Raw genomic sequence first — 11,244 nt, 5'->3', positions numbered from 1 at the left:
CGTCCGATAATTCATCAGAACCCACCCTAAAAAAAATCATCAGAACCCAGGAAGAAAAAGCATCATCATCTGACGAGCACGAGCCGATAAGGCGAAATCCATCTGCAAGGACCGCGGCGATCCATTCACGAGCCGGACCCGCCGCGCTGCATCGCCCGCGCCCGCCCTGTCAGGCTGCCACCTGCGCTGCCGTAGGACGTGGGCTCCGCGCAGGATTTCTTCTCCACCGCCGCAGCACACGGCCACGGGCTTCGGGACCGCCCGCCACCGCCACCGGCACAGTATGCACCAAGCAGCAGCCTCCTCCTCAATCCTCATCCTACCTCTCCGGCCTCTGCCAGCACCAACACCCCTCCTCGCAAGTCGCAAACAAGCGAGAGGCTCTCCACTCCATATAGTCCCATGCTATCGGCATCTCCTGTCGCGCGCGCGGCGCCAAATCGCATCGACATACGGGCGCTGTCGCGCGGCCAACCCAACAAGTCCGTATCCGCCCCGGCGTGCCGGCCGGATACAGCCGCGGGGGGCGCCCCACGTGGCCTCGCGGGGCGGAGCCACTCCCAGTTCGCCACGTTCGCCGGCGCCCGGCTCCGGCGACCGGGTCTACAGGTCTACTCGCCTCGGCGCATCCTCCACCACCAGTGCTGCGCCGCCGCGTCCGGTGCATGCGGCCGAAAGCGACAGGACCCATGCAGCGGATAACGATCCGGCCGGGCGCGCGTACGTGTGATGGGGTGGTGCTCTGGTACACGTCGGACCTGGGCCTCATGGGCCATGGCAATGCACCGTCGACATTAGCCACCCAGAATTTTAAAGGTCTGACGACGTCTGGCTCTCTGGCTCGTACGTGCAGATCCCATCATAATCAGCGAGAACAACTGGGTTGGGTGCACGATAGATCAGAAGTATCGTCCATCACGACGAACCAATCAACCGTGGGTACACGTAGGCGCACGGCAATTTCGCGGGGGGCGTGGTCGGTCGTCGTGTTGTTTCTGTTGGCCCTGGTAGTTTTTACACGAACGGATAATGCTCCGATAATCCATGCGATGCGATGCATGCACGGCCTCCTCCGTGGACGATGGGTGGTGGGTTGCTTGAGTGAGAGAATTTTTCCTGTAACAGCCACGGGAGCACAAGGAATTAGAGGACAAGTTGCCTAGAAACTCTCCTATTTCAGGGTGAGCTGATGCGGATAAGCCTAGGCTTCTTTCCCTGATACGATTGATCGAGTATAGTAGTAGTTTAATTTGCTGATTCACCTATCCCAAACAGAAACACGGTGGGCCCACCACACCTACCGTACTCCAGCAACGTGGCGGCACCTCACTTTTTTCGAAACATTGTGGCGGCACCTCACTACTGCTCGCTGGCTAGCGGGGCCCACCGCGCAGCGGCACAAGCGTCCCGCCGTCCCCGTCCTCCTCCTCCGCGATCCAAAAGTTGTTCCAGGGGCGAAACGGTCATTGCATAAACAGCCTTATCCGTTTCCACCCGCTTTCCGCTCTCGGCCTCCAGCGCGTATAAATCCGCGGCCCAACCACCGGCGCACGCGTTGATCTCCCCTCCCCCTCTCCTCCACGCGCGCATTTCTTCTCTTCCTCGTTCCTCCTCCTATCGCTCCTCTCCCGGAGTCGCCGGTCTCTCTAGCCTCGTGGCTTCACACCTCCCGCTGCTCGATCTGTCTCCGTCACCCGTGGGCACGTGGTGCCGTGGTGGTAGTTCGACAATGGCGAGGAGCACGCGGTCGGCGGCAACGGAGCGCGCGTACCTTCACTTCGCGCCGTCGTCGCACGGCGTGGTGGTTCCGGGCCCGGCCGCCGCTGGCACGGGCGAGGAGTTCGACGAGTCGGACATCTGGGGCGCGCTCGCCCCGAGCGCCGCGCCGGCCGAGCCGCCGCCGCGGACGCGCCCGCTCCCCGCGGCGGCCGCGAGGAAGGCGGCGACGAAGCCGGTGCCGGCGGCGCTGGCGCTCGGCGGCCGGGCCGCGCACGGGTCGCTGCCGGTGAACATCCCGGACTGGTCCAAGATCCTGGGCGACGAGTACCACCGGGCCCACCACGCCGCGGCCGGGGATTGGGAGGTCGACGACGGCGACGACGACGACGCCGCCGTCGCCGACGCGGTGATCCCGCCGCACGAGCTGGCGTGGCGCCGCCGCGCCGCGTCGATGTCGGCGCACGAGGGCGCCGGGGCCGTCGGCAGGACGCTCAAGGTGCGGGACGCGGTGTGGAAGCGGACCACCGGGTTCCAGGACTGACCGGGACTGGCTTGGCGACGACTTGGACGGCGCCATTGCGCTGCTACTGCTAGCTGCTTCGCCTTGACGACAGAGGATTTAGCTTTCGATCGGGACTAGTTAATTAATTACAACAGCTAGTAGTGCAGTTGATGTGGATTTTAGTAACTTTTAACAGCGTTTTAGTTACTCTCAGCTGGGTTTCTCCCCCGTAGCCTAGGCATTGAGGAGCTAGATCAGGGAGAGAGAGAGTGAGGAATCTTGTATTTGTAACATTGTTCATCGCTGCGTTCCTAGTGGATCATCTGTATTTTCGAAACAGAATGCAGAACACTAGCAGGTGACACCGTCGTACGTGTATGACATTGTTTAACTTTAGGCATAGCGTCATGCAAATACGCAATGCAAGCGACCAATCCGGTGTCGTTATCCGTCGACGGTGAAACTGACTTGTCGGGAGGCGGATTAGCTCGAATCATCGATCCGTTTCTCTTCAAGCGCATTGTCTATTTGTCTTTCATTCACTCTTCTCTGCGGCGCAGTCAGTCTGCAGTGACATCAATCATCGGTGATCTCACCCCCGTCGCGCGCTGTACCTACCGACAACTGCAAATTCAGGGGGGGGCGAGTCTGCAGCAAGAAGAAGGAATATGCCTCCGTGGTGCCGTGCCTAGGCTACCATCCGTCATCCCCACCAGGCGCCGACTGTTTCGCGACGAAACCATTGGCCGTGCACCCCGGGCCAGGAAAGTCTCACCAATAACAGCTCTTGCTTACCAAAGAAAACAACACCCTACTCTTGCTGTGGTTGGCGTTGTAGGCTTGTAGCTAGCGTGCGGAAGAACAGTGCCGTGTCATCCTCCGGTCATCGTCTTGACCGTGTTACCATCCGGTCACGCCATTCTGGATACAAAGTTTCACATTTATATTTTCAAGAGTTGAACATAAGCAAGAATGTATTTAATAATCCATAGATGAAATATCTCGTACAATACATAATTTCATCTTCTGTTGTTTCTAAGGCTGCATGCAAGACGAAGATCTAGTGTACATATGGTTCCATCCCTTTGTTATCCACGAAACTCCCATTGAGAATGGCTTCAGTACACTGACCCGTCCAAATTAAAGACGCCGTTAATATCAGGTTTAACACACAATCTTGACGTGAAGGATTAAGTTACTGCATGTTCGAACCCGAACGGATCACAACCCATTAGAACACAAGTCAAATTCAATCCAATCCAATCTTGTTACAACTCAACAAAAATTCATTTCAAGTTGAGGCATTGCAGGCTTCCAACCAGTCAGGTGGCACCACACGCATGGTGCCATGCACACCCACAGGCCTAGAAGCAAGGACGGCCATGCGCTGCAACCTCTGAGAGGTTTTAGGTGGCGAGTTTTCGGCGCCACAGTGATCAATAATTGACCCTCTCGTACGATACGACGGATAAGGCCGCCTTGATCGGCCAGGCCAGCAGGCCTGTCCCGTCCCGCGCGCATCGATCCAGCGTGTGCTGTATCCGTGAGCACGAATTGATCTCGCGCCCGTCCGTGGCTAGTCATCCCAACGCTGACGGTGACGGATGGGACGCTCTGGAAATAATCCATCCGACGTATCGCCCCCGCGTCGTCCGGAAGAGCGACACGGCCGGCACCGCGATCCCGCCACGGCCCTCCGCCACCGTCACTGTTGATCCTCCTCATTTCTCACCTCCGACATCTCGCCGGAGGTCTGAGGGATTGTGAATCCATCTCTCTAATAGATTTTAATAGATCGAATTCAGTTTTAAGGTTTAGATTTTTCCATGCCGCAGTTTGTGGTATTGGAGATTTATTTCCTCCTTCTCTTTTCCAGCAACGATGAGGAGGTAGGGTGGATTTGATCTGTCCATGGCGACTCCAATGAAGATGATGGCGGCAACTACGGCATCGGCAACTTTCTTAGCATGACGACATGTAGTGGCGGAGCTAGGATTTCAACATAGGGTATGCCAAATCAATACTCGAATATACAATTCAGTATACAACTATAAAACTCACCCAGCAATTCGGTATACGATAATGAAAATTTTCATTTAATTCGGTATGCAAGTAAAAGTAAAAGGATCTTATAATATCTTTAGTTCAACCAATAAGTTAAAAATTTGCATAGCTAACAATATAATAGCAAGTGCGAAAAATCAAGCCCAGTCAATTATGAATTCATGGCTGTCAATCAATGGTGACCTGATATCTAAATGATATGTTGTGAATCAACGGTTGTCAGGTTAAAGTAAACAATATCAAGGATACAAGACTTTGTAGCCTGATAACAGAAGGAATATTGCAATTGCAAAATAGAGAAACACTGATAGTATTAGCAAACTTAAGATTTAAGAATTGTCAGAAGTCACTCATATGGTCAAACCAACGATTACATATCTGTGGAGAGCTGCTCGTAGAATTGTGAGTGCAGCAGGAGCTACTCCAATAGACCAATAGCCTCTACTACAGAGCGATATCCCAAATTCAAAATAATCAAACAAAATAATCCTTAGCTTGGAGACCTGCTGGCTGTGTCGCTGCAGAGCCTGCGCCCCTATGCCCTGGCGTCCTGGCCAGTGGCCACCTCTTCGCGTCGCTTCCTCCTGCCGTGCTGGCGTGCGCTCGCACACGACTCGCCGCTGCAAGGGAGTTTTTCTTTTTACTGCTAGTACATGCGCCTGCCAATTCTTAGGGTACGCCGGGTGGCGTACCCACTGGCTACGCCCCTGACAACTTAGGTTTCCGGACGGTGATATCGAGGTGGGGATGATGTTGCCGTTGTGAAATAATTTTCTCCAACCCCTTCTCCATTTTGTCGTGGTTAGATCCAATCATGATGAAAAGCTTGTGAGAATAATTCTGCTCCTTGAGCTGATGTTGATCAGTCTTTGGTTGGGTAGATTGGGATCCGTCTCTCTTCTTCATCGGTAGCAGAAAGAGGAAAAAGAAGGATGCATGAAAGAAGAATAAGATTTTGCTCGGTGTAGCCTAAAAGGATGTTGGTCGTTGTTCTTTGGACGCTTGTTCTCAACCTGCTTGCTGAGCGTATGCCTGTGCGGCTTTCTATATGAACCTTTATACATGTTTGAGATTGAGATTTAAGTGAAGACGAAGAGCGGTGCTTGATTATTTTTAAATGTAATTTTATTTTCGTGCGTGACACGATGATGTACTCAGCATTGATTTAATACAAATTCTTCCATTGATTAAAAAAAGAGAGAGAAACGCGGCCGATTTCCTTTCCTCCTGTTCGAACGTCTACAGAAATTCAGCACTGGACTGGACGGAGTACCTAACCAAATACTGTGTACTTGCCCGACAGGAACTCGTGCCCCGCTCGGTTCGATCGGATAACACACACGTCATCTCAGAAAAGAGAAAGGACAAACTAAACGACAAAACAAGCAGTGCTCGATCCGTTCCACGCAAAGCCAACAGTCTTGATTAGTACGATTGAGAGGGGTTTGTACGGCAGTGCTAAATTTTAGTAGTGTTATATCGGATGTTCGGTGCTAACGAGGATGACTAAATATAAGCTAATTATAAAACTAATCGTAGAACTCCTGTGCGAATTTGCGAGATGAATCTATTAAGCCTAATTAATCCATCATTAGCAAATGGTTACTGTAACACTACATTATCAAATCAGGGATTAATTAGGCTTAATAGATTCATCTCGCGAATTAAACTCCATCTGTGTAATTAGTTTTGTAATTATATTACTTCTTCTAATTAGTATCCAAAATCCGATGTGACAGGTGCTAAACTGCTATTAGCAGGGTATCAAGCACCCCTGAGTAACTGGCAAACGCTGCGCAGCTCGGGCTTGTAACACAACGGAACATCTAATTATTCAGCATCCTGATGATTAGTAACTGAGAAACAAGCATATGGAAACTGATTGTTATTACTGGATGGGATAATCTGCCAGCAGAGAGGCAGAGGCGGCCCCCTTTATTCAGCGAGCGCAGGGCACGCGGCAGCTCTTGATTTACTGTTTGTCTCCCGCTGCTGCAGGTGGCGGTGGCGCTGCCTGGCTTGTGCTGCCTCCGGCCGCCGCCGCCACCTCGTCGACGTCGTCGCCGAGCTCCTTGAGGAAGCCCTTGATGATCCCGGCCAGCTCCTTGTAGCGCGCCCTGGTTTCCGGCGTAAGGGCCGGCGCCGGCGGGTCGCCGGTCTTCTTCTCCGCTTCAGTTTTTCTCTTCTTCTGCGAACACCACAGTGGACAGGTGAGAACACAGATTACGCTGTAGGAAACAGTTCGGCAGTCAGCACACACAGGCGATTAAATAAACAGAGAGATACGTGCATGTCAGAAGTTATTCGATCACTTACCGCGGATCGCCTGGTCTTCTTCTTCGGCGGATCCAGTGCGGCCGTCTTCTCCACCAGCACTGGGAACTGCATGGCACATGGAAATGGAGACGATGGAAGTTCACATCAGAATTCAGAAGCGAGCGAGCTCGTCAACATCGCTCGGTCTTATTAGGGCGTTTTCAGATCTACCACCACACTTTATTTTAGTGCGTGCACTGTCCTTTGCTGTTTTCTTTTAAGTTGTATAAGGATCATTATTAAATCAACCGGGGTGAGACTGATCTTATTATTAAATTAAAGTGACAAAGCAGCAGATTATTACCTGCTTGCGAATAATGTCATAGTCCCGGTAAGCCTTGGCTCGCCTCTTCTCATATTCATCGTCAAACGGCATCGACGACATTGCAATTTGCAAGGGGTTAACTCACTAAGCAAATGCTATTTCTGCTTTGTGTTTTTGCCTATCGCTCACTTCTAGATCTGCCTGCTCTGGCTTTTGAGGTGATAGAGATGATGGTTTTTATAGAGCCAGAAAGCATCTTTTCCCGTGTTTTCTTCCTATAAACACGCAGGAGAACTGCGTGTCTCTATGCTAAAAAAGAAAAAAAAAGAATCTTTTATTTACCTAGAGATTTTATTACGTCCTTTCTTCCCTGTGCGAAAAGATAATCACTACTGATGATAGCCAGCTGGAAACTCCTTTGAATTTCGCTAGCGGTCAAATGTAGTAGGGCGGTAGAGTGTACAAGCATCGCAAGGTATAAGTTTTTGCATGGCTGCATGCCGTGCTTCAGGCTTAGCTTGCTTTGGACCATTGGCAGGATGCAGACAAGGACGCCATGCAGCTCCGGGCGGGATGCAGCTACAAGGACGCCGCAAGCAGTCCCCCGGACGTCACCACGGCTCCGTGAGCGTTGCACATCGATCGCCCGTCGAAACCGAAGCTGTTTGCCCAGCAGAACCGGAGGAATGTACCGGCGTAACGGCGTTAGGGGAAAGGTGAGGCGGTGCTCCGCGAGATGTCCCGCTCCTAAAGCTCCTTGAACCAACTTCAGATGTCTTCTTCTCGTATCTGTTAGAGAAAAAACATAATGCGGCTATAAATTTGTGTAGTAGTGTGTGCTATACATGCGTGGCGCTGACAAATAATTCAACTCAAAGTCAAGGAAAACGGCCTAGACCACTGACTTTTGATGGAAGGCTTCTGAACATGGATCTGCAAATGGATCTGCAAATGCATACTGATGATTTTTTTAGGAATTTTGTTGTAAGCAGTTTATATGTAGATTAAAGCGCATCCCTCCGTGGGACCGCGACCTTTGCCCATGGCCCGTTTAAACACTGGTAGACTAGCAAGATGACCCGTGCAAATTGCGCGGGCTAGAGCGGTTATAATTTTCATAAGCATAAAATCGTCTAAATTGGTGCTTTATTGTTGACGTTTGTTGCAGTTCCACCATATGCGGTCTACATGCAACCTCACGGTACCACCTTCTTGATGGCACGATCCTCTGCCAACAAAAAAAAATTATATAATTTGATTAAATTTTGTAAGGAATTCAGTCAAAATTAACTCCACCAATCAACGGGATGCACGGTCACCACAGTTAGAACTAGAAGTAGCACCCCTTCCTTCCTCTTTCTTTCTCATCCAATATTATCGGTTCGGGTTAAAAAAATCATCGGCTCTACTGTCAACTATGGCAATCTAGATTACTTCAGTATAATAATAAGTTAGCCTGGATGAATTAATATAACTTTGCATTAGACAAAAGTATTGATCTCAGTAGATGAAAAAACAAACAACATAGCAGATGGAATCCTGGGATAGAACGTTTTTCTCTCTACCATCTGATTCCCAATTTTACTGATCTTATCCACTTCAATCTTGCTTTATTCAATTTGGTAAGTTCTCCCGTCTTCAATTTACTCCACTTCATCTTCTTCACCAAAAGCAATGTGCATTGCGAACTCAGGCGTAGCTCAGCTGCTAAGATTCTTTGCGGTGGAACATGACCAATCGGGTTCTAGTCCTCCACTTGTCACGGGTGCTTATATTTTCGTAATTTATTTTAGGATTTTAGCCATCACTATATTTCTAGTGGTAAGCAACATGTCTGTCGATACCGAGGTGCCAGTGGTGACCTCATCAATCTTGAGGAGCGGCTGACTGGATCTCTCGGAGGTGCTTATATGGATAAGGTTATGTGCGTGTATTCATAGGATTTATTAGTGTGCATGCATATACGTGAGTGTTGGGGTTTGTGCTATATTTTGCAAAATAAAAAGGAGCAATGTGCATTCTACTTGCTTCGCTCCCTCTCCATAGCACTTGGTCTTTGTGTTTTTGACTACCGGATGAAAGTCATGGCCTTACGGGCAAAAGCCGGGGTTCAGAGGTTTTCTCGACCCATGATCAAAGGTTGTCTTCTGCCTTCACATGATATGTCTTCGGCGAGATCTTCCCCCAACGGATCGATTAGTTCATTGTATACTAATTCAAAGGAATGGAGATGGAATTGGTTGTGCCCCATTTATTTGACACCCTTTATTGTCTTTTACGAAGTAGCTAATCCGCTCGAGCTGTGCAGTGCTACCATTTAGCTGACGCCATCACATAATATCCAATTGAATATTCTTCTCTGTAGAAGACCTGGTCTAGGTTGTTATGATTGGTAATTTAGTTAGCACGACTACTCGAATCTATCATGTAAACATATATTTCCTGCTTGCTCTGTCTTGATACGAAATGATCGAGTGATCATTACCCACGATCACTTCCTCTGGCTGTATATGTACTACGCAGTGGTGGTGAATACAATCTGCGCGTCCTGCCTTATTTAGCTCTTAGTACATGGTATTAGTAAAATCTCGATTCTTCTCTTATACTTCCGCAGTCTACCGTCCTCCATGGTGAACTCATCTTCCTCCAGTTCCATGGCGCATGGCACCGATCCTTTTGTTGATCCTCCTTCCCATCCTGTTGCCACTCTTGCTAAACTGGAATTTTATATATCTTGTTAGGGGAGCCATTAGTGTTGTTTTCAAAATTTGGTCAAAAATTTGAATTTTAAAGTGGAAACTTGCATAGCTTAGGGAAGTTCTGGCCCCCAGTGTCCCTCCTCTGCCTACGCCACTGACTCTCGCCAATTTGCCATGATCAATATCCACAGTCATATCCCTATCACACTTGACATCTAAGGCCTGTTGGCGCTCAGTTGGCATCAAATACCCTTCCACCAGATCAATCACCTCCATTTTCAATACCATTCGAAGACAGCTACAATTACCATTCTTTATGGAAATCATAATTCTCATGACTTGGAGTATTTGAACAACCAGAAACGACTGGACTTTCAATAATTCTGCTCCGACGATCAGGGACGTCACAAGGAAATTTGTTTCAGATTTTCGTCTGGTGGCCCTTCATAGGGCCAGGACCCAAATGCAATCCCTTATGTTAGACTGGGTAGACGCTTTGTAACCTGTTGCTTGAACCCTTTTTCCTCTCTTTCTTTCCTTTGTTTTTGTCTCTATTTTCTTTTACTTCAGGTTTGTCTTGCATTTGTTTAACTCTTTAATAAATTCAGTAGGGGTCACCCTCCTGTTCCTTAAAAAAAAAGAGTCCAACTTCCATCTGTGTGTACCTTCTTCGACCTCGTCTTCGAGAAGTTTGGCCTGCTCAACCACATTGACGGCCTGCTCGACGCCATCCTCATGCGTGATGATCTTTAGTTGTTGCGGATCGATGCTTGCATCGTTTTCTCTACACTGGATTGGAACACGGAGCTGAAGTTGTCGTGTTCGATTTTCTCCCCTAAAACTGTCCAACCATGTCTCCAGCACTGGGTACCGTCGGCGGCAGCGCCCACAACAGCCTTGAGCCAAGCCGTACTGGAGCGCCACTCGTGCCTCGCTTAGTCACAATTGATAATCGGTTGTCGGCCTGCAGGCGGGATTGAAGATCTGTGGCGGACAGAGGGCGTCATGGTGATGTAAAGAACGACAACTGGGTTACGACTGTGCTTCATGGTCCTCCATAGGTCCCTGCTGATCCCTACTTTAGACATGACATGGTCATAGGGCAGATATGGCTTTATCCGATCCCTACCTTTGCTTCTAGTCATTTATTGTGTGCATCAATGGCACCGAGACACAGATCGATTTCATGTCGAGGCTGAAGGTCTGGTCACGATGTTTTCTTTCCTCTAATTGAGAAACATCTTTTTCCTAACGCAGACACGAAACATCTTTCCTAACACGGACATGTTTCCATCCCATACAAATATACAATGTCTTATAGAAGTTGGATTGGAGTGTATGGAAGATTAAACAAACGCAAATGAAATTGCTTTAGATGGCATGCAATGGAACTTGGTCCATAAAGATCTGCCGTCTTCTTTCAAAAAATAAAGATCAGCCGTATAGATTTTTGGAAGTATTGGGAATATAAGATATCATCATATTGTTTTGTTTTTTAATTCCAAATTTATCTATATATAAGTTTTATTTCCCATAGACCTTTTGTTTAATCTGGACAGTTGGATCTTCATAAAATCAAACGGTGTGTATTCTTCTCTTTTTTTTCTAATTAACGTGGGAATTTCAAGATCCTCTCAACGAACGTGGTGGCTTTTTTTTAACACTATTGTATTGAGATA

At 48.8% G+C, this 11,244-nt stretch overlaps 2 protein-coding genes across 2 annotated transcripts; one reads left to right on the top strand and one right to left on the bottom strand.

The window, feature by feature from the left end:
• Positions 1-1,540: 1,540 nt before the first annotated feature.
• On the top strand, positions 1,541-2,599 carry LOC117843530 (uncharacterized). Its single transcript, XM_034724151.2, has one exon. The coding sequence runs from the start codon at positions 1,730-1,732 to the stop codon at positions 2,258-2,260; it is 531 nt and encodes a 176-aa protein (XP_034580042.1). The 5' UTR covers positions 1,541-1,729; the 3' UTR covers positions 2,261-2,599.
• Positions 2,600-6,092: 3,493 nt separating this feature from the next.
• Positions 6,093-7,117, bottom strand: LOC117863865 (uncharacterized). Its single transcript, XM_034747750.2, has 3 exons — positions 6,906-7,117; positions 6,602-6,667; positions 6,093-6,473 (listed from the first exon to the last, which is right to left on the bottom strand). Exons 1-3 carry the CDS (start codon positions 6,984-6,986, stop codon positions 6,258-6,260), a joined length of 363 nt encoding a protein of 120 aa, XP_034603641.1. The 5' UTR covers positions 6,987-7,117; the 3' UTR covers positions 6,093-6,257.
• Positions 7,118-11,244: the final 4,127 nt, after the last annotated feature.

This window comes from Setaria viridis, chromosome 1 (assembly GCF_005286985.2).
Source record: "Setaria viridis chromosome 1, Setaria_viridis_v4.0, whole genome shotgun sequence".
NCBI classification, from domain to species: domain Eukaryota; kingdom Viridiplantae; phylum Streptophyta; class Magnoliopsida; order Poales; family Poaceae; genus Setaria; species Setaria viridis.
Note: the sequence above shows the minus strand (reverse complement) of the source record. Positions and strands in the feature narration are given on the sequence as shown.